We start from the raw sequence: 27,609 nt of genomic DNA, 5'->3' as shown, positions 1-27,609 counted from the left end.
AATCTTATACTAATCTAAATAGATCTTAGACAAATCTAATTTATATATCTTTAATTAAATTTATATGTATATTTGTATCTATATCTATATCTATATCTATATTTATAATTATATATTGATCTACTCATAGATTTTTTTCTATATTAGCTAGAAATATGGAGGTAAAAAATTAATTAAATCTATAATAGAAAAAAATAAAAATATATAAAGACGTAAATTGAGATAACCTATAACTATTTATACTTTGGAGTAAGTTAAATTATAAAATAAAACTATTACTTAAGATATTAAGGATTTATTGAGTTTAAAAATTAAATAATTTCAAGCAGCAAAATAAGATCTTACATAAAGTATACAAATTATTTATAAGGTAAGAGAAAAATTAAATAATTAACAAAAGATATTTTAATAACAAGAATAATAAATTGATATTAATACTAATAAATAGTGCAAACGAATATTTTATACATAATTATTACTAAAACATTTAGATATAATGTGTTTGAACAATTAAGAAAATATTTTTCTATGATTATATTTGAATTAAGTTCAGTTAGTTTAAATTTGAAAGCATAACATAATTTTTTGAAAATATAGTCCAATTAAGAAAATAGAATGATAAAAATTATTTGAATTTGAGATGAGAAAGTTTTTAAAGTTTTATCTATATTATATTAGAATGAGTGTGGTAAAAATAGATACTAAATTCAAACAGGCTAATAAAAATTCACGTGACAATGTAATAATATTAGGTATTGAATAATATAAAATAAAAAATAAAGAATAAATAGAGAAAAAAATAAAATTCAGATTTTTTATCATAGAAAAAGGGTAAAACTTATTTAAATTTGAGATGAGAAAGCTTTTATATTATAAGAAAAAAGTCATAATATAAGTCCACATAACTCAAGTCTAATAGTTAAAATAAAAAACTAAAACAATTGAACAACAAAAATAAATTAGAGATAATGTAAGGACATTTATAAATCATAAGTTTAAAAAATAAAATAAAATAAATATACAATACTTAAAAATATTATTAAATTTTAAATAATTTAAAATTTTTGAGTAATGTTTTTAAAACAAAATAAATATTTATTTCATAATTAAAAAATTATATATTTATCTTATATTATTAAAGAAAAGTAGTCGATAATGATATTAAATAAATTTACAAGTTAACGAAAAGCCACATAAAACGTAGTAAGATTATATATTAGATTAAAAAAATAGTAAAATTATATTAAATTATTAGAAATTAAAAGAAAAAAACTATTTGAATTTGAGATTAGAAAGTTCTTAAAAACTATGATGTAAATGCTCAAATTATGGATAATACCACGAAATTGAATCTTACTTATGAAAAATAAAACAATAATAAAAAATCAAAATTTTAAATTACAAAATAAATTTCTAATATAGGTAATTTTACAAAAATTAAATTTGTATCTTAAACTAAAAAAGAAAGAAAATTTATGTAAAGAAATAAAATGACAGTGAAAATATTATTACAACATTTAGATATAATATGTTCAAACAATTAAGAAAATATTTTTTATCGATTAATATCTGAATCGAGTGCATTTAGTTTGAGTTTGAATGCATAGCATAATTTTTTAAAAATGCAGTCCATTTTAGAAAATAGAATGATAAGAATTATTTGAATTTGAGATAAGATTATTTTTTTAAAAAAATATTACGTAAAGAACTAAAATGACAGTAAAAATATTACTACAATATTTAGAAGTAATGTGTTCAAACAATTAAGAAATTTTTTTCTATGATTAAATAAAATTTTAAAAATACAAAATAAATTTCTAATATTGGTAATCTTACTAATGAAAATTAAAAATTAAATTGTATCTTATAGCTAAAAAAGAAAGAAAATTTAACTGCATCTAATACAAAATTAATTATAAGAAGAACTCAATACATTTGGAACATGATAATCAAATAACTTATGTATTAATATTTTAGACTAATTAAAAGTTACAATTTAAAACAAAATATGACATTATTTTGGCTCTAGGTAAAACATTAATATAAAAACTAATTAACATTTGTAGTAGGGAAGAAAATGTACATAAAAAAAATAGAGGTTGTGTGAGGATACTTATACTTTAAATTAATTTAAAAATATATAAAATAAAATAATTAAATTATATTTAAAATATTATTGATAAATTTAAATAATTAAAATATTATGATTAAATATTAAATAATACAATAACTATAAGAAAAGAACAAAAAAAAGATTTATGTAAAAGTGATGTGATGAATAAGATATATTTGACTTCCAGATAAAAATAAAGTGATGATAAGAATTTTGTTAAGATAATATTATCTAATGTGCTCGAACAAGATATATCACAATATGGCATGTTTAGTATTCTTTAATATCGACAGCGGAACGAAATACAAGTACCAAAATCAAGGGGTTAGGTTGCTACAAATATATATTAAAAAGATTGGTTGTTTACTACGAGATTTGAACAATAATTTCATATCATATTTCATAATTAAATTCTCATGTTATATAATTTTTATCTGAGAGGTTTATATTTTAAGATTATTTGTACATGATTCAAATAACCTACATCGCAATTTGAAATGATTTGTCCGCGCATCGCACGGGTACTGATACTAGTTAATAATAATAGTCATATAGTTACAATAGTGCTACCACAAAAACTTGGACGAGAATGGAGAAGGCAACATTTCTAAAGATTTTCTTGGTCTCCTTTTTGCTTTTTTGTTAGGTAAGCAATTTCAATCTACAAGCCAAATTGTTATGATAAATACATAGATATAGTTATCTTTTCTTCTATGAATACAGTTTTTTTTAATATTAATGCTTAATATTGCACAAATACATGGTAAAAGAACTTGGTAATTAACATATTTTTACCTAAAAACTTGTGTTCGAGTAAAGTTTAGCAATGTGTGAAAAGGAGGGGATCTTCACACAAATACGTTTCAGATTCACTATTTACTTTTCTTAGCCGGTATATATAGATTATACCCTGATTATACATATATTATACATGAATTATACATAGATTATACACTCACCAATTATTTTTAGCTTCTTGATGATTTTTTCTTTTCATTAACTTATTCAACAATGTCAATGGTGTTAGGACAAGGAAGCAATGGGGCGTTTGTATGAAGGGGTTCCAATATGTTCCTTGACTACACATAAGTGCACATGTTTTAAACCTCCATCAGCTAATAATGGACCAAAAACTGTTCACAAGACATATCAAGAATGATTTTATGTTTGTTACTGTGCAAATTGAACCATGAATTAGACATAGTTTGACTCGAGCTCAAGTGTTAAATAGCTGCCACCTTTAGTTCATGTGTCTAAATGAAAAATCTTGGCAAGTTTGAACGGTCGTATATGTATTTAACCTTTTCTTTTTTCATTAGTAATAAGGTTCACTAAAGGTCCCTTATTTTCATTTTGATGTTGGAAGAGTGTTTTGCCCCTTTAAATTTGTTACTTGCACAATGCATTTTACCTGAATTGGATCTCTAATTTTAGAGAACTCTTATTCTCTTAAGAGACAAACTATTTAGTATTAAAATAAATGGGACTGAACAACGCGTCGGAGCAGATACAGATGATTCAAATGGTCAACCTCAGCTAGTTTGGAATTGAGCGGCGCTATCATTGGTTATTGATTAACTCTTTCAAACATATATGTAGCCACCCATGACCTTGGCTTTTTAGAGAATCCCGCTCCTGTGTCGTAGGACTTAGCACATTGGAAAGTTGACTATGGGATGATGCAAGGATGCCATGACACAGTGATGTAGTTAATTAATCAGGAGGAAAATGGGAGGGATAATGCATGATTATATAAAAGACAACATCTGAAATTTTTGCTAATTTCATATGCATTGATGTATACATTTGCAACACCTTAAGCAAATGTCTATGTTATAGCTTTAAGTTCCAATATACAACAACAACAACGATCCCAGGGAATCCCACAAAGTGGAATCTGGGGAGGGTAGTATGTACACAAACCTTACCCTTATCCTGTGAAGGTAGAAAAACTGTTTTCGAGAGACCCTCGGCCCAAAAAAAGCATAGTCAAGTTCCAGTATGGTGGACTTATTATTCCTATGATTGAGATAAGCCTGCAATTTCCTTGAGTGGCTTCCACATGAACTTTCTCCTGTACATGCCATAAATAGAATTGTCATGTACAACAAACAACAACAACAAAGTCAGTATAATCCCACAAGTGGGGTCTAGGGAAGGTGGTAAGTACGCAAACCTTATCCCTACAATGAATGTAGAGAGGTTGTTTTCAGTAAACCCTCGGCACGAGGAAAGATGAAAATAGAGCAGTAGTAACAAGCAATAACGAAAACAAGAAAACTAGAATTGTCATGCGGTGAATCAAAATATAAAAGAGCTCCTATACATACAAAAATAAACATGAACATTCTTTGTTAAAATTCTTGTCCTGACTCTTGAATCTACAGCCTAAGAATGATAACAAAAGTATTCTGCATTGACCATAGGAGCCTAAAGCGAAGTAAATCCATGTAGCTTTTGCATAAAATGTTGTTTCAACGACGAAGTAGATGAAAAGGGAAGCCTTACCAGTTACCACACTCTGCGATGACCTTTACTTTAGGACGAAGCGAAGGAAGTAAAGCAAGAAACTGCAGCTCTGCCTTTGATAATACCTGATTAGTTTAAGTCAAGAAGTTAACAGATCTAGCCAAAATACAGCTAACAAACTAATCAGACTATGCACATTTTAAGATGTAAATTTAACCTTGGCTTCGATTATCCAAACCACTAGTCCTTTGGCATTTGGAGGAAGTAGAGAAAGCCTATAATCAACTTCTGGAGGAAAATACCATCTAGCTATTGGTTGCTTCCCAACATGCGCCTGCAACATCATAATTGCAAGTGCGAGTCAATCATATACCGCAAGCTTGTATTTAAGAATAAGCATATTGCGCGCGAATTGCTTTAACTTACAGGGCAGACAGGGTGAAACTTAGTAAGAGTGGTTTCAGGATCACCGAGGCCACGAGCAGAAAGATCCAAGAAATGATATCCTTGGTATTTAAGACGTGTAAGGTAGCGCCCTTCATAACCACCTTCGTGTGGAGAATAAATTGCTAAGGCTTTGTGTTCTTCAACATCAGATAACCATTGACCTAAATCCAACTTAATGAGATCTCCACCTATGAAGTCCTCAAGTTCAATGTTACATCTAACTACTGCTTTCTTTTGTCTTCCAAGTCTTCTCATTGTCATAGTCTTCGACGTGCTATTTAACTGTACTCGTTGCTTCTGCAGACCGTAAGACAGTATTGCCCCTTGATAGCAGGCTGCAATTGCCATTTTAGTTCAAATTTTCATAGTACAAGGGGGGAAGAACAAAGGCACCATAATGAAAACCACCATATTTACTTATGACTTTGTAAAAAATAAGGCTTTGGTTTCTTTGTCATAAATAAATGATTGACATGTATATTTACAACCATCTCTTGTTCCCTGCCTACATAATTTTTTTGGAATTGAGTCGTTGTCAATTTAAGAGTTAAAAAGACTGAACCACAATTGAAGCAAAGGCATCAGTAGGTTTAGTGGTGAAAATGCAGCACATAATATAGGCGCACGTCAATAGTTCGAACCTTGTTGCACACAAAAAGCCTTGTATTTAAGTGGAAAAGGGTACCCATTCTCTACTGAATTTTGAACCATAAGCCACTGGCCCTCAGAATTTCTTGATTATCAGGAAAAAAAAAAGAAGCTACTGTACTAGTACCCCATTGTAACTGTGGTCTGTGGGTTGACACTTGACTGTGTGCCTATCATCTTACCATTGTGCCCGCCGAAATGATCAACTAGTACATTTGATTGAGACAGGACAATAGAATACAATAATGCTGATGAAAGCAATAAATAGACGTCGAAATTTACATTATTAGGCTTATTATATCTACAACCACGAACAAACAACAACCACAACGTATCCCATATAATCCATAAGTGGGGTCTTGGAAGGGTGGGGTATACACATACCTTACTCCTACCTCGTGTGAGGTAGAAAAGCTATTTCTGGTAGACCCAATCTAGTGGCGAAACCAAAAAATTCAACAAGGGTGTTCAAACTTTGAATACGTTTTGCCAGTATGCTATACAAAGGTGTTCGAAGTCTATTTTCTGATTACTAACAAGTACTAATACTTTACTCTATGCACAGTATAATTTTTCAGCTAAGGATGTTCAGTTGACCATCCTTAGCCACATATAGCTTCGTCTCCGACCTCGAGCATAATAGAACAATGTATATACTGTAACAGAAGTGTATATAGAGCAATTGAAGATGGGGTTCAGGGGAATGACCTGAAGAGGAACATGGTTGCTCCTCAGTGGATAATGTGACATTTGGACGGTGGCGAAAAGAGCCATTATTCTTGATCAAGAACCTGCTGCTGAAGGCATAGGAGAGAGTTGAGGCAGCAGTTGCCATTGTTGTGGAATTAGTGGCAGTAGCTACAATAGCCACTAGTGAGAAAATGGACCATAAAACTGGAAACAAGAGTACAAGACTACTATCTTTTTAGCTATGAGAAGCAGCCTTCCAATACTCTTGTCTTGACTAAGATGTCTACTTTCTTCCTTACCACTCAATATATATAGATGATAAATTTCCAGGGAAATGAATTTTTTTTCTAAAAAAAAATAAAAAATTTACTCCCCATCCTTCTGTTTTATGAGTATATATCTACTCGATAAATGGATGAGAAAGTTTGAGAGGGATGGAAAATACTGAAAGAAAAAAAAATTCTTCCATTTATGTGTATAAACTTGACTTGATATGACCATTACGATAAGTGATCAAATATTAATTTGAACAAATTATACTGAACAATTTTATTTTATGACTCGATTCAAGATATAACATAATTTAAATTTACATAATTTTTGAAGCAGTATAGACGGTAATAATTCAAATAGCTAACTCCAACTTGTTTGAGATTGAAATATGGTTGTCATTTGTACAGGGCCGGCCTAAGGGCCAAGCAAGTAAAACACTTGCTTAGGGCCCCTTATTTGTAGGGGCCCCAAAATTTTCTACATTTAATGTATTTTGTCCCTTTTTTTTAACAATATTAAGTATTTGAAAAGAAAAAAATGCAAGTTCCAAGGAAAAGAGGCCGTTGGAGAACAATTGGGAAAGGAATATATTTTTGCGATGGAAAATTTTGGAAGATAATGTATCCAGCCTAACTCTTAAACCATTATCACAAACGCGTTGGGAAAGTCGCATTGAAAGTGTTAAAGCAATACGATTTCAAACTCCACAAATAAGAAATGCTTTATTGAAATTAGTAGAAGCTAGTTAGGATCCAAAAACTAAAAGTGAAGCTAGTTGTTTAGCAACCTGTGAGCTTGAAAATTTTGAATTTTTACTGGGTATGACTATTTGGTATGATATACTATTTGCAGTTAATTCAGTTAGCAAACATTTACAATCAAAAGATATGCATATTGATGTTGCCATAGATTAACTTAGGGGTTTGATTTCTTTTTTCAAAAAATATAGAGAAGAAGGATTTGCAACTACCATGATTTCTGCTAAGGAAATTGCCTCAGCGGAAAGAAACTTTTCAAAATTAAAACTAATAAAATCTTACTTAAGATCAATAATGTCTCAAGAGAGATTAAATGGATTAGCTATATTATCAATTGAAAAGGAATTATTAGAAGAAACCGATTATAAACAAATTATTAATAATATTGCATCTCAAAAAGCTAGAAAAATAAATTTCAAATAAAATTATGAGTTTTCTTCTGCAACAAAAATTTTAGGGCCCCTCAATGAAATTCGGCTTTAGGCCACAAATATCATTGAGCCGCCCCTGCATTTGTACTTAATTAAAGATATAACACAGTTACCAACATTAACCTCTTATATTATTAAAATAAAATGTCATATTACTGTCAATGATTCATTATTCTTTTCAGTTACAAGTGAAATATAAGGACGATATAAGGACAAAATGATTTTCAAGCTTTTATTAAGAAAAGAGAGCGTGTTTAGGTCTGTCTTTAATTTTTGTATTATTGATTTTGGTTTGAGATTTATTTTGCATTGTCGTAAAAATAGCACGGTATAGCCAGTTTTCGGACTGATCATTTAAAAATAGCCAGCATTTACTAAGTCAATGAAAAATAGCCACTATTTTGCTGCAACAGAGACCGGTCCAGCATAATATACTGGAGTTCGGTGTACCTGTGTATGAACTCCAACATATTATGCTGGACCGGTATACTTTGCTGGCTCCAGTATAATATACTGGAGACTGGGGCACCGGTGCTCCAAACTCCATTATATTATGCTGGACCGGTATACTTGCTGGAACTCCAGTATATTATGCTGGAGTTCTAGTGTACTTATGTTGGAACTCCATCATATTATGCTGGAGTTCCAGCATACTTATCTTGGAACTCTAGTATAATATGCTGGAGTTCAAGTATATTTATGCTGGAACTCCAGCATAATATACTGGCGTATTTTCCGGGTTTTGAACATTGTTTTCGCTCAAATTTATCTTTACATGAAATTGGCTAAATTTCAATTACTTTTGAAATTGGGCTATTTTTGAACGACCAATTGTAAATCTGGATATTTTTGAATTTCTCCCTGCATTGTCACTTATATCATGATCAATTAATGGATTAATAATTGAATTATATTAGTTTAGTTGAGTGTTGGCTTGCCTAGCAAGCAGATTGGGCGCCATCATAAGTATTGGTAAGATTTCGAATTGTGACAAAGGAGCCGTTGTCCATACTCAATTTTATCCTCCTAATATTATATTCAACTTTCTTTAGTTGCTTATATTTTTATATCTTTAGTAGTACTAATGTAATAGTAATACTATTTACATGGCATTTATCATCTTATCACTTCATATTTGGAATAGCAATTTTACCATTTATTATTACTGTATTAACATTTCTAGTCCAAAAACAAAAAATATATAGAATCTTCGTCCATGGGAATATATATATTATCCTCCCCTTATCTTTAACAATTAACAAAGCAAATAATTGGCAAATTATTCAGATTGGAAAAGAAAGAATCTTGGTATTCCTCACTTTACAGCACCAAGATTCACCCCACTGGAGCTGCTAACACTGTTACTCTGCCTCCCTTTTATTATAACTGTGGTTTCCCTGCAGCTTGGCCGCTCCTCAACTAATTCCGAGTATTTATTTCCTACTCAGTTGACAGTTCTCATTGCTCTGTTCATCTCTCTCCCAAATTGTCTTTTTCAAGCAGCTACACTTCAGACCCCTTCTTGTAAATCCTCTCTCTTTATCTCTGTTATTCTCAATATGTTACCTTATGCATATATATATATTGTTATATTAGACAGTAGATTGCATTTGCTTAGTGTATTAATGATGTTGATTAAGTCTGCAAGTTTACTGTTTGCTCAATTACCTGTATTTGTCTCTCTTTAGATTGTGTTTGCTTAGTGTATTGAGAGTTTCTTCATCGTATCTAGTGGTGGTAAAATGGATTAAAAAATAATTTTACATTCATATTATACACTAAAAAATAGGTCGTATAATGAACTTTTTAAAACTTAGTCAAATATAGATAATATCAATAGTATCTACTTAAAAAAAATGGATACTTAATGGATAACCAATGAGTTTAACTTTTACATCTGGAAAGACTCAAATTGGGTGTTCCTCATATTTGGGACACTAGAAATTCTCCCCAAAAGTAATCACATTTAAGAAGCCATGGATAATATGTGTATCCATATTATACACCGATTAACCTATTTTCTATCTGTATTAAATATGGGCGGAACGGATATTTTATCCATTTTTGCATTATCCATATTCAACCCGCTCATATCTGCTTGACCCCACCCATTTGCCACCCCTAATGTATCCCATTTGGTTGATTTATACTTGATACTTGATCAAGAAACATGTTTAAATGGTTCGAGAATGCCGAGGTCTTGTCAAAGCCTCTTCAATCATTGAATCATTGTTCAGCGCTTTCTCTCGCATGCCTCTGTGGTCAATGGGAGCAGCAAAAGATCAAACCCCACCCCACTCGGCTCAAGCCGAGGAGTTCCAGTTCTTAAGATTTGGAAATCCTAGTGCGCTATTGCACCTGCTAGAAAGAACAGTTGAACTGCCATTGGCCCGGGTTCAGCCTTTACTTTGAATTAGACGTAGGCTTTAATGGGGCTTCTTCCTAAATATCAATTACCAATAGATTTCAGACTGATGCAAGGCTTGAATAGACAGGAAGAGATGGCTAAAGGAGCCCAAGCCCCGGAAGACAAGTGAGTCTTAATAACATACTATTATGAATTAATTAAGAAGAGTGTTTTTGGGTTGTCATGAGCTCCTATTGTATATTGGGGGTCATGATAAGGTGCTGTAATCAGGAAAATTAAGTACAGTTTCTTTGTTTCAAGTATCGTTTTTGCGTTTTTTTTTGTTTCCCACGGTTTCCAATACCCCCTTTGGGGCCTCGACTAATTTGGATTACCGTGTGAGGTCCATTAAAGGGGGAAACGCGCCTTATCAGGAATTTTTTCCATTATTGTTTCAATTATTGATCGCCGCGTTGATTGCATGCCTATACATTGTGGTGTTTCTCTCTTTTTTTCATGATTGTAAGCTAAAAAATGACTTGATGCTATCAGTTTTTCTACATTGATTGGTCCTTTGTTGTATACCAATTTCTAGACGACGTTTGTCCTCTTGCTCGGCAATGGAAAATGCTGATTCCAGCCCTCTCAAAAGATTCCCCCTGGGTTTGGATGAAACTACTGAAGAAGAATACGCTTCTCAGTCTACTTTGCTCCAAGATTTTGCTAGCATCCCTACCATTGACAAGGCATGGACTTTCACATCTACCAGTGGTATGAATTCTTTTTCTTTTCTATCATTCTCCTTTTTATATCTTTAAAAAACTTTGATGATAAAAATGACAATATAGAATCTGAGGATAAAGAATATCTATTCGTGAATTATTGTTTTTCGACTTTTAAGAGAGAAGAATTGTTGTTCTTCAAAGCTGCTAAATGACCCTCTTTTGTTTTTTGCTGCACAAAAAGGTTCCCAGTGTATGTTCTCAGTTAGCCAGCCAAATCTCCTTGCCAACAAAAACAGGAAATACATATTATCTAGTCATATTTCGAAGGGAAGTACAAATGATGTAAGCTTTCAATGGGATGCCTTCCCTATTGAGACGTCTAGTGGGTCGATAATGGTTCCATCACCTTCAGGTTCAAAGCTTCTTGTTGTTAGAAATCCTGAAAATGATTCTCCAACCAAATTCGAGATTTGGGGTCCATCTCGAGTCGAGAAGGAGTTCCATGTCCCGCTCTCTGCCCATGGCTCGGTGTATTCGGATGGATGGTAAAATATCTTACCTACTAAAGGACTCTGATTTTTCACTTCACCATCATATGGTGTTAGTTAGAATTTGACAATGCAGGTTTGAGGGAATTTCTTGGAATGATGATGAGAACTTTATTGCATACGTTGCTGAGGAGCCGGCTCCCTCTAAGTCAGTGTTTACTCATTTAGGGTACAAGAAAGGGAATTCTACAGATAAGGAATGTGGTAGCTGGAAAGGTCAAGGTGATTGGGAAGAGGATTGGGGGGAAACTTACCCTGGAAAAAGAGAACCTGCTATTTTCGTTATCGATGTTAACAGGTATGATAACTTATATTGTCTGCTTATATCAGTCTACACCAACAACAACAACTATACTTCAGTCCCAAATAAGTTGGAGTCGGCGATATGAATCCTCATTCCTTTCATTAAGCTCAACTCATATCGTCATCATTACCAAAATAAATGCTTATATCAGTGTAAAGGGTAAATATTTGATTTCTTTGGACAAATATAAATTTGTGCAGTGGAGAAGTACATCCTGTTGAAGGAACAAGGAAGCTTAGTGTTGGACAAGTTGTGTGGGCTCCAGCTTCTGGAGGCTTGCAACAATATCTGGTTTTTGTTGGGTGGCCATCAGATACTAGAAAGTTGGGCATTAAGTATTGCTATAATAGGCCGTGTGCCTTGTACGCGGTTAGATCTCCATTTTCAAAATCAGAAGATCACAAATCTGGGTATGTAACTGGCTAGCTTCTAAGATAAATATGTTTTGGATCAGCTGCAACTGCTCCTGTGTGAATATAGTGCACAGTCGACCGAGCTAGGGAGAATTTCCTTATTTTTCATGTATTCTCCTACATGTTTTGATGGCATTTAACAATTTCAGAACTAATGCAAGTGAAGAAGCATTTCCTGTTAAGCTGACACAAAGAATAAGTAGTGCATTCTTTCCTCGTTTCAGGTATGTCTGCTTATACAGATTCTAGAAAGACGAGACATGTAGATGAATAAGTAATTCTGAAGTTAGTGAATGCATGTTGCTACTTAGTCGCATATCGCTTTTATTTGATTATTATTGGGAGTCAACAATAGCTTCATAAAGGATCTGTCATTATCTTGGATAATTTCTAAACTTAAGTTTTTGAAAAAGTTAAACTAGCTATGAATTTTCCAGCCCAGATGGAAAGGCCCTTGTGTTTCTGTCTGCAAAAAGCTCCGTAGACTCTTGGGTACATTCTGCAACTCAATCACTTCATAGAATTGCTTGGTCGCTAGATGTAAAGCCAAGTCCAGATGCTGATATTGTTGATGTGGTATGCTACTGTCTCTGTTTTGTTAACTTGTATCAGTACTTTGAGGCTGGTCAGTAATCGTTCATTATTACTTTCATTATAAAGTTGATACTCTTATTAATATTGAAAAAATCTCCCATATGCTAGTTAGTTCATTGTTACTATTGTTCATTTTTCGTTCTTATGTGACTACTGCAGGTTCCTGTTGTGATGTGCCCTGAAGACGGCTGTTTCCCTGGCCTTTACTGTTTTAATCTTCTAACTAAACCTTGGCTTTCTGATGGATATACCATGATTTTATCTTCTGTCTGGGGAAGCACTGAAGTTATACTTTCAGTGAATGTGTTGAGGTAACTATGGCTAATGTGACTCTATTTTTCACTAACATTATGGTGTCATGGATTTCTTTGAATTTTCTCTGCACTAATGATTGCCTGTTAATCAATAGTGGAAAGGTGTCAAGCATTAGCCCAGAAAATTCGAACTTTTCTTGGAGCGTGCTTGCACTAGATGGCAATAACATAGTTGCTGGTAAGACTCGCATCTATTTTGCACAAAGTGTTTATCTTTGTATTATTCATATACTTGTTTATTCTGATCAATCCAATTTGAATAAAGCTGATATTTATCTGTTTCAAAGTCTGTAGCAGTCCCACTGATGTTCCTGAAATCAAGTACGGTAGCCTTGTCGTAAAATCATCTGCGGAGGCCTCATGGAGTTGGCTAGATATTTCAAGTCCCATATATAGATGCTCTGAAAAGGTTCTCTTTCTTTTGTTTGTTCATTAACTAATGTATCATGCTGATTGTTCTGCTCGGTGTTTACTTGTGAGAATAACATTTCTGATATCCATATCCATCTATGATGCTCACAGGTTATTTCTCTGCTGTCATCCCGCCAATTTAGTATTATTAAAATTCCAGTCAGAGATGACTCCGGGAACCTTACAAAAGGTACTAATTCGTCATGATCCGAATAAAGACTTGCTTATAGATGTGCACATGGGTGTTTTAAGTTTTGAGGAGAGATCCTTTTATCAACTTCTTGCTTTAACCTTATGCACTTATGTCCAGATGAAAAGACATTGTACTATCCTACACTTTTAACTGACATATAGCATATACATCTTGATTAACTGACACATTAGTGTCAGAGAACTACAAAGAAAGAATGTTTTTACAGCAATATTGAATATTAATCAATAGTGTTATTTAACTATGTTAAGCAACCTCCACTTCCAACCAAGAGGTTGTGAGTTCGAGTCTCCCCAAGAGCAAGGTGGGAAGTTCCTGGAGGGAAGGATGCCGAGGGTCTATTTGGAAACAGCCTCTCTACCCCAGGGTAGGGGTAAGGTCTGCGTACACACTACAGCCTCTCTACCCCAGGGTAGGGGTAAGGTCTGCGTACACACTACCCTCCCCAGACCCCACTAAGTGGGATTATACTGGGTTGTTGTTGTTGTTGTTGTTGTTGTAGTGTTATTTAACTATGTGTTAGGATGAGCGAATGAACTGTTGATGGTTCTGTCTAGTTTTCTTGGTCACTCATTGCAAATGTTTGATGAGGGTTAGTAATTCCTTTGGAGCTTGCGCGGGAGGTTTATCATATGAAACTCTGCATGCTTATGAGCTTTTGTGCGATTTGCCAAGTCAATTTCCAGATTAGTGATCTATAATAATTTTCTGTAACTGTAATCACGACCGAGTTTAATTCTTTTCAGGTGCCGGCAACCCATATGAGGCTATCTTCGTATCCTCCAAGTCTAAGAGCCATAATCTGTGCGATCCGCTAATCGTTGTCCTTCATGGGGGTCCCCACTTCATTTCATTGTCAAGCTTCTCCAAGTCCTTAGCTTTCCTTTCCTCAATTGGTTATAGCTTGTTGATTGTTAATTATAGGTGAGAATCTTTCATGCCTCTTGGCTTCTGAAGGATGCTGAAATTTATTTGAGTATGATGAAATACTAGTAGTAATGCATATGAAATAGCTTGATGAATGTTCAACCCCATAAATTGAAAAGCAAAGCTCATAAAAAATAAAAACTCCTAAGGTTTCAGAATTTCCTCAAGATATCGAGGGAAATTGCTGTTCAATCTAATTATCAACTTGTAATACCTATTCCTATTTGGTTCGACTTTCGAGAATGAGACCTTTTCCTTGTAGGCAATCCTGACCAGACAAATACTAAAGTAATTGCTACTCTCTCGTTTGAGGCAATCCAAGCCAGACAAAGTGCATATATGGATTTGCTACTGTTCTAGAAACATTTAATTGATGTACTTTGTGTTAGACTAAGCAACAGTTATCACCTTGATTAAGTTTCCTTCCTTTTTATTACCTTATCTTAGAGGCTCCTTGGGATTTGGTGAAGAAGCACTGCAATCTCTTCCAGGGAAAATTGGATCACAAGTACTCTTCTGCGATCCTTATCTTTTGCATACAGTTTCTAGCTTATTACGGATTTGGAGCTGGAAAATTTTCTTCCTTGTTTTTAACTTTTGATATATAAATGTGTGCAGGATGTTAATGATGTGCTAGCTGCTATAGATCATGTCGTTAATATGGGACTCGCAGATCCAGCTAAAATAGCTGTGCTTGGTGGTTCCCATGGTGGATTCTTGACAACGCACTTGATCGGCCAGGTCCACTAGTTCTACAAATATTGGCTTAACTATGGGTTCTACAATCTATTCATTTGCTACTGTTTATTCAGGCGCCAGATAAATTTGCTGCAGCAGCTACAAGGAATCCCGTTTGCAGCCTCCCGTTGATGGTTGGTACAGCTGATATCCCTGATTGGTGCTATGCGGAGACATTTGGAAAACAGGGAAAATCGATGTATACTGAAGCTCCTTCATCTGAACACCTTGCTGTCTTTCACAGCAAATCACCGATATCACACATCTCCAAGGTCTGCTGTAAGCCTGTAACCAACAAAATGTTGATTTTGAAAAGCTTTCCATTTTACACAACCGTGTTTCCCATTATAGAGTAAAACTTGAAATATTATGTTTTCAAGATTTCAGGGATAACTGGTAATAGTTGTAGAAGAAGTAAATCATGTACCTAGGGATGCAATTTTCTGGATCCTATATTTCTGAAATCATTCCTTACATCTTTGTTATTCTAATGTTGCAGGTCAAAACTCCTATACTCTTCCTGTTAGGTGCCAAGGACCTCCGTGTACCAATATGTACAGGATTGCAAGTAAGATTTAATATCATCTTCTTCGTACTTCTTTTATTAATACATGTTTACATTTCATTCTCAACATGATATTGACTGGTTTATATTATCATGTATAGTCGAGGGTCTATTAGAAACAACCTCTCTACCTTCACTAGGTAGGGGTAAGGTCTGCGTGCACACTACCCTCCCCAGACCCTACCTGTTGGATTATACTGGGTTTGTTGTTGTACATTGCAAGGATCATTCATTTGCTTTAATGTACCTGCATTGAACGGGTGTGTCATGAGTGTGGGTTTTATGCAGATTCTTGAAGATACACAAAAAATTAGCGAAAACCTGAACACACCATATTAGATACTTACACAGACCCATACCAGATAGTTGAGTCCATGTAACATTGATTCCCACAAGGATGATATATTTTTCATTTTTCACCATGAACCAATTCCTAGTATGATTATATCATTTAGAAGAAGGGGAGCCTTGACGTAACTGGTAAAGTTGTTGCCATGTGACCAAGAGGTCATGAGTTCGAGCCGTGGAAACAGCCTCTTGCAGAAATGCAAAGTAAGGCTGCGTACAATAGACCCTTATGGTCCGGCTCTTCCCTGGACCCCACGCATAGCGGGAGTTTAGTACACCGGGCTGCCTTTTATGTTGTATCATTTAGAAGAACATCCCCTGGCTGGCTCTACTTTAAGACAAGTGATGCTATTCTTTTTGTATTTATCACTAATCTTTTTTAAAAAGGACTTTTCTTGAACAAGTCAGTCTCAATCAATTAACTATGTAATAACTTCTGCTCCGAATATCAATTTAGAAACATGAATAAGTGAATTGTGGTTAGTCCATGTTATAAGATGTATAATTTCAGAAAGTAAATGCTTTTCCTTTCGTTGCACGCAGTATGCACGTGCATTGAAGGAGAAAGGAACTGAGGTCAAAGTGCTGGTATTTCGTGAGGACAATCACGCAATTGATAGGTAGGATAGTCCTGAACCAATTTATATGCATCCGTGGTAATGCTGAGTTTCATGTTTGTTTTCACTTCCGACTGGAAACGGAACCTGTTTCTGTCTTTGCAGACCACAGTCTGATTTTGAAAGCTTTCTTAATATTGGAGTGTGGTTTAAGAAGCATTGCAAATAGACATATATTCTTCATATCTTGGCAGAGATTTCATACATTCCTCCACTCTCACTTGCAAGAAGAAGATGAAGTGATTTGCAGGTCAAATTTCAGAACTGCCCCTCAATAAGAACGACGATTATACTCCTCTCGTTGACGTTCAAGCTCGCATCTGAGTTGAAGATATGAACACTCTAATAACATGTTTTACCTAGGGAAAATTGTCATATATATTTGACCTCTGCAGTGACTGGCCATTCAGCACTCATTGTCAAACTCAAAATGACAGTTGCTTTCGTTGTACAGTTCAATAAATCGTCAAAAGGACGTTTTCTTCATTTATGGGAGCAACATTTGTTAAAAGTTTCTTACGTTGTAGTATTTCTTATACGCAAAAACAGATTGTATAAATTTCCAACTGTACTGCACATATATAGACAGGAGTGGTAAGATTTCATAAATACTAATATTTGATGATATTATCTCCAATTTCTATTTAAAAAAATATATGATTTCACAACTTTTTAACAACATAATACAAGGCATTTTTAACTTAATATGGTTTTGTTTTTAGTCTTATCAAGTGAAAAATGAAAAGTGTCATACTATTTGATTCAGCTGTATAGTTTTTTCTTTCTTGCTAGTTTTGCTCACAAAAGAGTTGTACATGTTTCTTGTTTGCCCTAAATCTCAGTTGAAGCAAAATACTGACATTTAAGTTCTAGCCGCAAAAAAGATTCATGAGTCATGATAAATTAAGTATAAAGAATTTTGATTTTCTTAGAAATAGTATTTGTTTTTTCCTTCTCTCTAATAAATTAATCTAATCTGATTTACCTTGAAAATTCATGATTTTGGGTATCAAAGAGATTAGGATAGAGGAAGTAGTTTAATAAAAACATATTTAGTGTTATGTAAATGAGAGAAGGGTTACTTTATACAAATGAGTCAAGATAATATCTTGATGCATAACTTATTGAATAGAGACTAAAAGGGCAACACTGTGCACAAAATATCCATGTTCACACGGGGTCGAGGAAAGGGTCGTACCTCAAGGAGGTGTTATGTAGATAACCTACCTTGATGCAAGCAGTAGTGACAGATTTCACGACTTGAACCCGTTCAATTATTTTTATCTTAAAACATCAAATGCATCTTAAATAAAAAAGAACTTTCCAAGATGTAAGGAATATTTCCAAAATTGAGTTAAAAACCTATACTAAGTTATGACACAATGACTCAATGAGAATGATGAGACACCATGAGAAGAAATGAATAAAGAAAAGTCACTTATAGATGCTCTTTGGCAAGTGGGACATAATAAACAGACAAAACAAAAAGATTGAACTTTAGTGACAAAGTGATCACTTCTGCTGCTACTCTACTCTTCTCCTTTCCTCCGTTTTAATTCCAATTCTCCTCAAGCTATTATCAGCTAGACCCTTTTTCATTTTCCATGTAAGCTTTCTTGGTTTATCTTCATCTGCATGTGTAAGTATGAATATCATATATACTGTGTGTCTGTATTCTGATTTTCACTGTTCCTTGAGCCGAGGGTTTATCGGAAACAACCTCTCTACCTTCACAAGTTAGGGACAAGGTCTGCGTACACATTACCCTCCCGATACCCCACTTGTGGGATTACACTGGGTTTGTCGTTATTGTTGTTGTTGTTGTGTGTATGTATATGCATAATTTTGTCATTTTTTTCTCCATCATCTTTGAATTCTCTTTTTTTGTTGGTGTAGTTTCTGTTAGCCAAGATTTATTTTTTTATGTTCAGAATGAGCTGAATAGTCCTAAAATGCTACAGTTAGAATGCTGCAAAAGAAAGAAGGTTGAAGGAATTGATTCTTTTTCTTTGTTAACAGTAGGTATCAAGAGTAATGAAAGTGAGGAGTGATCAGATTGTTTTTCAATTATTAGGTCTTAATAATTTGGTGAACAATAGAAAATATAAATCCAATAATGCCTATCCATCTCTTGTAGATCTCTAAAGCAAATTATCATTTAATTGTAGTTCTTGTTATTTTAGTTCTGCCTAACCGTAATTGAATTTTGTCAGTTTACTTGCAAATGGAAAATTCAGGAGCAAGCCTTTTCAAAGAAATTCCTGTTGGTTTAGATGCATTTTCGGAGGAAGAATACTTTTCTCAGTCTACATTACTCAAAGAATTTACTGAAATCCCCACAATTGAGAAGGCGTGGACTTTAAAATCTAATACCGGTATTGCTACTTTGATTCTCTCTAGTTCTTCTAAGAAATAAATATGTACAAAAGATGATTTGTGATGTTCTTTGGTTGTTTCGCAGTGTTAGGAGGCTCACAGATTATGTTCTCAATTAGCCAACCTAATCTCCTGGAAAACAAGAAAAGGAGACATGTATCATATAGTCACATTGCCAAAGAAAGAGATGATTCTGTACAATTTCATTGGGCTGCTTTCCCTATTGAGATGGGGACAGCATCTTTGATGGTTCCCTCTCCATCAGGTTCAAAGCTTCTTGTTGTTCGAACTGCTGAAAATGACTCTCCTACTCGCTTTGAGATTTGGAGTTCATCTCAGGTGGAAAGGGAGTTTCATGTTCCTTCGTCTATGCACGGATCTGTATATTCAGATGGATGGTAACTTTATTCGCTATCCAAAAAAGTACTGTATCCTGTGGTGATAGCATTAGCAATCATTAGTTGTTATTTCTATCGGTTGCCTGTCTCAGGTTCGAGGGAATTTCCTGGAATTCTGATGAAACTTTTATTGCTTATGTTGCCGAGGAGCCTGTTTCTGCAAAACCGACATTTACATGTCTTGGCGGCAAGAAAGGGAATTGTCCAGATAAAGATTGTAATAGCTGGAAAGGTCAAGGGGATTGGGAAGAGGGTTGGGGCGAAGCATATGCGGGGAAAACACTACCTAAGCTTTTCGTAATCAACATTAACAGGTTAATATAGCTGATATCTGTTTAAGTAGTTTTGGAAAACTTTATTCATTTAAACTTGATGAGGGAACCCTTTAACGCAACTTTCTGCAGTGGAGAGGTACATGCTGTAGATGGCATCGAGAAGTCAGTGAGTGTTGGGCAAGTTATTTGGGCTCCATCGGTGAAGGACTCACTACAATATCTAGTGTTCGTAGGATGGCCATCGGGGACGAGAAAGTTTGGTATCAAATACTGCACTAATAGGCCATGTTCTTTGTATGCTGTTAGAGTTACTTCTTTTAGATCAGAACCAGAACAATCTGCGTAGGTTGCTTGCTCTAAAGAAGCCTTCTTTTTTCAAAGATTTCGACATCATGCTTAAGCTTAAACATTCATTCCTATTTCCACTGAATCTACTAAGTATTTATTGATAAATTTTCTTTGATGTTCTTGTAATTTCATTTTTTTTCCTTCTTCAGAACGAATGCAAACCTATTGGCGGTTGTGCTGACAGAAAGCATAAGTGGTGCGTTCTTCCCTCGCTTTAGGTATGTCTACTTGTTATAATTACTGGCTCTCAACAACTCCTACCAAGAAAAGAAGAAAGCAAAAGGGAAGAGTAACAATTAAAAAGTAAATAGTATTAACAAATAGGTAAGAAACAAAAAGAAAACAATTCAGAAGTTCACTTCAGAGGCTCATGCATTTTATTTCCCTGGCTTAATTTTTCTTTAATAGATAAAAAGGTGATATGATTGCATAGCCTAGCGGCAAATATCAATCGTAAACTCTAATTAAATAACTTTTTCAAACTATAACATAAAATCTAACAACCTCATTCTTGTTTTTCTCACTTCTCAGCCCAGATGGAAAGTTTCTGGTGTTTTTATCTTCAAAATGTGCTGTAGATTCTGGAGCGCATAATGCAACAGATTCACTCCATAGAATTGATTGGTCCATTGATGCAGAGCCATGTCCGCATAACAAAATTGTTGATGTGGTAGTATTTTTCTGCTTTGCTCACAAACTTATACGAGCGGCTGAACATTGGCGCTCACAACTCTTGTTGAATTGAACACACTGATGGAATAATGATTTCACCTTTTCCATTTGCTGAGTTCGTAATTTGTTGTTTCACTTGATCAAGCTTATTACATAGACCACTTCTTCTTATTGGTGTTCAATGACATCTATAGGTTCCAGTTGTGATGTGTGCTGAAGATGGAAGCTTCCCTGGGTTATACTGTTCTAATATTCTTAGTAACCCGTGGCTTTCTGATGGTCGCACTATGATTTTATCATCTGCCTGGGGCAGCACCCTAGTTGTACTGGCCGTGGATGTCTTGAGGTAAAGACGGAAGCCATTCTATCTCCATTGTACTCAAATGTTGTGTATCTTCCTCTGTGTTCGACCACATGCTCGTTTACTTTCAGCGGAGATGTATCACGTATCAGCCCTAGCACATCAGAGTTTTCATGGGACGTCCTTACTCTGGATTGTGACAATATAATTGCAGGTAAGAGTCAATGTCGACTCGGGAATCTTAGTAGCTCAATTGGTTGTGTACCTGAACTTTCACCTTATTGGTGAGAGTTCGATTCCGGACCTTGTAATCCACTCCCTAATTACCCCTTCCCCCCTACCCCCTATGTAAATAAAATAACAACGTCGACTTTTTAACTGACAACAATAACTTTGCCTCAATGCCAACCAGGTTGTGAGTCGGCTATATGACTCTTTACTAGACATGTTGCTCCATTTAAGCTGACATTTTAACGTGTCAAAGAAAGAGTCGGGGTTGACACCTGAAATCTTCGGTTTGATATGCTTGAAATGGTTTTGCCTAATCAAAAACCAAGAGATTCTTCTGATGTTTTTTATATCTTTGAAGTATGTAGCAGTCCAGTTGATGTTCCTGAAATCAAGTATGGTTATCTTGTCGGGAATGCTTGCGATAACACTAAATGGAATTGGCTAGATATCTCAAGCCCCATAACCAAATGCTCCGAAAAGGTGAATATAATGTCCACATTGTTTAAACCATTTGGGCTAGGCTACCACGAATAAAGACTAGCACAGTCCTAATTACTTTCTTGCGATTCTTCAAAGGTGAGGTCTTTGCTGTCATCCAAGGAGTTCTGTATAATGCCGATACCTGTTAGAGATTTCTGTGAGAACCTTACAAAAGGTATGTGACATTATGCATGTCAAGAATGTTTAGTGGGTGTAATCTCTCTTTTTAACCAACAGATGTAATATTTATTTTCAGCACACATTTTGTGTTTCTCTGCTTCTAATTTAGTGCATGTATCTAATTCATGGTAGGTGCAAACAAACCGTATGAAGCTATTTTTGCGTCGTCCAAATCAAAGAAGCATGATGCATGTGACCCGCTAATCGTAGTCCTTCATGGGGGTCCTCACTGTGTTTCATTGTCAAGCTTCTCAAAATCTTCAGCTTTCCTTTGCTCGCTTGGATTTAGCTTGCTTCTTGTAAGTTACAGGTAAGTTAAATAGTACCATAATACTTTTTGGCATCCATAATTCTTGCCAGGAAATGGCAAACGAGATGGGCTTTTCGGTGTACCATAACTTGTGCTGAACAAGCAGAAGGTGCTTGATATAATAACTTAGTCCTAAATTTCACATTCTAATAAACTTGTAAAGAGAGATTCTTTATAGGTACCATTTATCTTTGCAGTGAATTGAGCATTTGCCTTAAGTACTGTACTTTGAAAAGTTAGTTATCAAAACAGTATTTGATATATTTGTACAAGTGGTTGATCAGAGTTGCTGATTCTAGAATTTCTCACATTACATTAATATTATTTTCTTGATTTTATAGTTTGAGGTCTCTGGCTTTATGAGGAAATTCAAGGCAGAACACATTACTCTTTCAGCTAGTTAGAACTCAGAAAACCTGATAACCTCTCATCTCACGAATTTAGCATTATTCTGATTACATTACAAAATCAATCCCTTATTGAGTTCTTTTCAGAGGTTCCTTGGGATTTGGTGAGGAAGCACTGCAATCTCTTCCAGGGAGAGCGGGTACGCAGGTGCTTTTTCGTCCAAGCTTCTTTATGACAGCCCATTGATGCTCTCTCCAATCATATTTTTATCCATAATGAGGACATTTCTTTTAAATTTCATTCAATTGTATCACATTTCCACAGGATGTTAATGATGTACTCGCTGCCATAGACCATGTCACTAGTATGGGACTTGCAGATCCATCCAAAATTGCTGCTGTTGGTATTTCTCATGGTGGATTTTTGACGACACACTTGATAGGCCAGGTTGTTAGTTCCACAACCTACCTGTTTTCACTATACCTATATTCACATCTACTAAATGTTTGCGTGTGGCCATAAGATCAAACATTCTGATACTTCGTCGTAAGGTGATAGGAAAAGTTAAAAACTTATTCTATTTCTTGCTCATGCACTTCATGCAGGCACCGGACAAGTTTGCTGCTGCAGCTGCTAGGAACCCAGTGTGCAACCTTGCTCTAATGGTTGGTACAACTGATATACCTGATTGGTGCTATTTTGAGGCATTTGGAAGTGAAGCAATATCAAACTTCACAGCAGCACCTTCAGCTGAACATCTTGCTCTATTCTACGACAAGTCCCCCATTTCACATGTATCCAAGGTCTGCTTCATCAGCTATGTTGCTGTTATTGTCGAATAAGGCTACTAGCACTAGGTTTTATTGCACAGGAGCGTAGAACTTGGCAACTGAAAAATGCAAAGATTATACTCATCATTTTACATCTGGTTCTTTCTACTTCTCATTGACATCCAAACAAAAAGAAACTGGAAATGGGAGGGGGGAAAATTACAGTTAATTCCTTTTAGACATATAATTTGCTGGTGCATATTGGAATTTACATGGCACTAGATTGTCTTATCGATGCTTCTATACTCACGTGGAGGTAATCTTTCAGGTCAAAGCTCCGACGCTCATGGTATTAGGTGCTCAAGACCTTCGCGTGCCCATTACTGATGGATTACAAGTATGTACATTGCTTTTTCTTTTTCTTTTTTTGACATAAAATCGTAATAACAATGGAAATCATCGCTTCCTTGGCTCCTTTTTGTCGCTTGAGTTCTCCAATTTTATCCGAGTCTTAACAAGAGAGCATACATTCTCCTATTCATTGGGACTTTCAATAAAAAAAATTATTCAGCTTATTTGACCATCTTGTGACAATGAAGTTAAGTTTTCATACAAATATGAAAACACTTCCTACAGTGCTATCGCGCTCTCTTTCATTCTAATGGAGGAACCTTAGTACGTCTTGCCTGCAAGTTCGGTGTTTGATAAAAACGTTGTATCACAGTAAACGTGTTTTGTTCTTCTGTGTCTGATGCAGTATGCGCAAGCATTAAAGGAGAACGGAGCAGAAGTTAAGGTGATGATGTTTCCTGATGATATACACGAGCTCGATAGGTAATTGTGTTCCTTCCCTCTAAATTTGAGCACTAGTTTACTTCCCTCACCTGAGGTGATCAATAACAGTTTTCCACTTATCCATCAGTGTAATTAAATTTCATGTTATGCTATGTAGTGAGATCTAATGCCATGTGTTTACTTTTTTGGCAGACCAAGAACAGACTTTGAAAGTTTTCTTAACGTTGGAGTGTGGTTTAAGAAGTACTGCTCATAGATTGCCGCATAAATCAGTGTTTCTGCAACAAGAATAAAGGATAGCCCAGTGCACAGGGCATTCCGCGTTCACGCAGGATTTAGGGAAGGGTTGCACCCGAAAGGGTGTAATGTAGACAGCCTACCCTAATGCAAGCATTAATTGCTACTTATACACCTCAAACCCGTGACCTATAGGTCACACGGAGATAACTTTACCATTGCTCCCCGCTCCCCTTCCTTTCTGCAACAAAATGTTCAGAGACTCACGGCCTGCTCTTCCAAGAAAATGAAGGTCATAATTGACTCAAATTCATCATGATCATACTACTATACTAAATTGCTTGTAATTCTCTATATAGCACTTGAAAATGTCTCTTATTGATCAAATGCATAGTGCACTTTTTCAGGGATAAGTGCTCCTTTTTTTAATAAACCATAAAGTATTTGAAATTCCTTTTTTCCCCTTTTTGCTTATGGCCATTAAATTTTTCCCGAAATTCCAGCAGTAACAAAAATTGGAGACTGAAATTATGTACTCCTTGCTCCGTCTCAAATTATCTGTGTTAATTTTTAAAAAAATAATTGTCTTAAATTATTTGCCATTTTAGAAGTTCAAGATAAAATTAATTATTTTTTTCCATTACCCTTAATAGTAATTGTTCTTGAAGATGGAGATAGTGATAGGAACAAACTTGTTGTTGTATGCGAAAGAAAGAAAAGTAGACAAAACAAAAGAAAGAAAAGTCAAAGAGAGAAAAAAATGATAGGCGGAAGAATTCATCTTTGAATTCTTTTCTTATGACGTAAGTGCTTATGTCTGCATTTCTTAGGACGTAAGTGCTTATGTCGCCATTTCTTATGACGTAAGTGCTTACATCAGCATTCTTATGACGTAAGCGCTTACGTTAGCAAGGCATTCAAATGCCTATTAAAGGGGTATGCATTTTATTTGCAGATCATCTCTCAATTTCTTCTTTCTTTTCAATTAAAAAAGAAATATTCTTTGTGTGACCGTGAAATAGGCAAAAATTATCGTACCACGTAAATCTTGTCTTGTGCAATTTATTGTTTTTCTCTTTTAAATATTTTTTCCCTTCTATTAGCCTAACATGCTTCCCAACAACTGGTATCAGAGCACAGACAGTAATTATGATAGAAAAGTACGGTATTGGTGCAGGTACTATTCACAAGAATAGTGCTACACTATTGATCATCGTTATAGTATTGTTTACCAGTAGTGATTATTGTCTACCTTATACGGTTGGGATATTTTTTCTTACATGGAATAATATTCGTCGTTACTATTCACAAGCATTATTCACATAAAAATTATAAAAAAGGCATCGGAAGAAGGAAGGTTAAGATTGGCAAGTTCAATAGCAAAGATTTTGGATTCTGGAAAATGCGAATAGAGGATTATTTGTACCAGAAAAAATTACACTTACCTCTAACCGAGGTAAAACCAGAAAATATGGCCAAAGCGGATTGGGATATATTAGATCGCCAAGATCTTGGTGTGATTCGTTTGATACTAACATGAAATGTGGCGTTTAACATCATTAACGAGAAGACCATTGCAGACCTGATGAAGGCGTTATCAAATATGTACGAGAAGTCATCTACTTCAAATAAAGTCTATTTGATGCGTCGATTATTCAACTTTAAAATGACAGAAGGTGGATCTGTCACGGAACATATCAATGAATTTAATATAATATTAACTCAGTTGAATTCTGTTAATATAACATTTGATAACGAAGTCAGAGCATTGATTCTACTATTATATCTACCGGAGAGTTTGTCTGCAATGGTAACTGCAGTTAGGGCTGTTCATTTGGATTGGATATCCGAAATCCAAATCGATCCATTCAATTTCGGATTTTGGATTTTGGATTGTGTTTATTAAAATTTCGAATTTTGGATTGGTATATTTTAATCCATCCGATCCGAAATCCAAAATTATTAGGCAATGTATAAATATGACACTTTAATTTCGGGTAGTCAGTACTTCCTTTACATCTTTCTCCAAGTTATTACCTTTACAATTGCTAAATTTAGCTATATTGGCACCATAGTACTCTCATAATTGCATAAACATGAATTTTTCTTAATGTCTTGCCTCTTTTACAAAGAAAATATACATATTAGTTTGTAACTTTGAGGCATAATAATATTCGAAATTCGATCCGATCCAAACTTTAAAATCCGATCTAATCCGAAATAATTCGGATCGGATTCAGATTACATTTTCTAGAATCCGAAATCTGAGATGTACTAAATCTGATCCGATCCGATCCGTACACAGCCCTAACTGCAGTTAGCAATTCATCGGGAACTACGAAACTCAAATTAAATGATATTAGAGACTTGGTTCTAAGCGAAGATATTCACCGAAGAGAATCAAGTGATTCCCAAGGATTTGCTTTTAATATCGAAAGTAGGGGAGAAGCAACCAAAGAGGACAAAGTCATGATCATGGCAGATCAAAGTCAAGGAGAAGAGGGCAATCAAAAAATCGCAAGGACATTACTTGTTGGAATTACGATAAAAAGGGTAACTACAGTAGTCAATATAGATAACCAAATAAGAAGAAGGAAGAAAATTCAGCAAATGTAATTGCTGAACAAGTTGGTGATGCACTAATTTGTTGTGCAGACATCCAAACGAATCTTGGATTGTGGACTCAGATGTATCCTTTCACTCTACATCATGCAAAGAATTATTGCATAATTATATTGCTGGAAAATTCAGGAAAGTTTATCTAGCAAACGGCGAACCTTTGGACATTGTCGCGAAATGTGAAGTTCATATAAAGACTTCATAAGGCACGCTATGGAAATTACAAAATGTACGACATGTTCCTGGCCTCAAGAAATATTTGATATCTATGGGTCATATTGACAGTAAAGGATATACAACAACATTCGGTAACGGATCGTGGAAGATAACTAAAGAAAATTTGGATGTGGCACGAGGCTTCAAGAAGGGAACACTATA

At 34.8% G+C, this 27,609-nt stretch overlaps 3 protein-coding genes across 10 annotated transcripts; 2 read left to right on the top strand and 1 right to left on the bottom strand.

The window, feature by feature from the left end:
- Window positions 1-3,885: 3,885 nt before the first annotated feature.
- On the bottom strand, window positions 3,886-6,650 carry LOC107760205 (NAD(P)H-quinone oxidoreductase subunit N, chloroplastic). The gene is made up of 5 exons (XM_016578216.2): window positions 6,386-6,650; window positions 5,009-5,364; window positions 4,800-4,916; window positions 4,622-4,707; window positions 3,886-4,187 (listed from the first exon to the last, which is right to left on the bottom strand). The coding sequence occupies exons 1-5, from the start codon at window positions 6,510-6,512 to the stop codon at window positions 4,133-4,135; spliced, it is 741 nt and encodes a 246-aa protein (XP_016433702.1). The 5' UTR covers window positions 6,513-6,650; the 3' UTR covers window positions 3,886-4,132.
- Window positions 6,651-9,082: 2,432 nt separating this feature from the next.
- Window positions 9,083-17,528, top strand: LOC107760206 (acylamino-acid-releasing enzyme). Of its 4 annotated transcripts, none has more exons than XM_016578218.2 (18): window positions 9,083-9,353; window positions 10,772-10,947; window positions 11,143-11,446; window positions 11,526-11,747; window positions 11,954-12,163; window positions 12,316-12,390; window positions 12,604-12,742; window positions 12,920-13,071; window positions 13,170-13,252; window positions 13,362-13,483; window positions 13,597-13,675; window positions 14,443-14,620; window positions 15,071-15,131; window positions 15,242-15,364; window positions 15,436-15,633; window positions 15,861-15,929; window positions 16,818-16,894; window positions 16,997-17,528. In XM_016578218.2, exons 2-18 carry the CDS (start codon window positions 10,797-10,799, stop codon window positions 17,058-17,060), a joined length of 2,307 nt encoding a protein of 768 aa, XP_016433704.1. In that variant the 5' UTR covers window positions 9,083-9,353; window positions 10,772-10,796; the 3' UTR covers window positions 17,061-17,528. The 4 variants fall into 4 exon arrangements, with proteins under 4 accessions (XP_016433704.1, XP_016433705.1, XP_075113061.1 ...); XM_016578219.2 differs by having other exon boundaries at window positions 9,085-9,353; window positions 17,086-17,381; XM_075256960.1 differs by lacking the exon at window positions 9,083-9,353 and adding an exon at window positions 10,184-10,362 and having other exon boundaries at window positions 17,086-17,381.
- An 810-nt stretch (window positions 17,529-18,338) lies between these two features.
- Window positions 18,339-25,062, top strand: LOC107760207 (acylamino-acid-releasing enzyme). Of its 5 annotated transcripts, none has more exons than XM_016578221.2 (18): window positions 18,339-18,497; window positions 19,105-19,266; window positions 19,353-19,665; window positions 19,758-19,979; window positions 20,070-20,282; window positions 20,438-20,506; window positions 20,820-20,958; window positions 21,155-21,306; window positions 21,393-21,475; window positions 21,851-21,972; window positions 22,069-22,147; window positions 22,285-22,462; window positions 22,957-23,017; window positions 23,135-23,257; window positions 23,416-23,613; window positions 23,909-23,977; window positions 24,338-24,414; window positions 24,568-25,062. In XM_016578221.2, exons 2-18 carry the CDS (start codon window positions 19,116-19,118, stop codon window positions 24,629-24,631), a joined length of 2,313 nt encoding a protein of 770 aa, XP_016433707.1. In that variant the 5' UTR covers window positions 18,339-18,497; window positions 19,105-19,115; the 3' UTR covers window positions 24,632-25,062. The 5 variants fall into 5 exon arrangements, with proteins under 5 accessions (XP_016433707.1, XP_016433709.1, XP_075113059.1 ...); XM_075256958.1 differs by having other exon boundaries at window positions 18,358-18,530; window positions 22,957-23,009; window positions 23,190-23,257; XM_016578222.2 differs by having other exon boundaries at window positions 18,359-18,530; window positions 22,957-23,009; window positions 23,163-23,257.
- Window positions 25,063-27,609: the final 2,547 nt, after the last annotated feature.

Source organism: Nicotiana tabacum, chromosome 7 (genome assembly GCF_000715075.1).
Source record: "Nicotiana tabacum cultivar K326 chromosome 7, ASM71507v2, whole genome shotgun sequence".
Lineage (NCBI taxonomy): Eukaryota > Viridiplantae > Streptophyta > Magnoliopsida > Solanales > Solanaceae > Nicotiana > Nicotiana tabacum.
The sequence above is the reverse complement of the archived record's forward strand: the minus strand, read 5'-3'. Positions and strand labels throughout refer to the sequence as shown.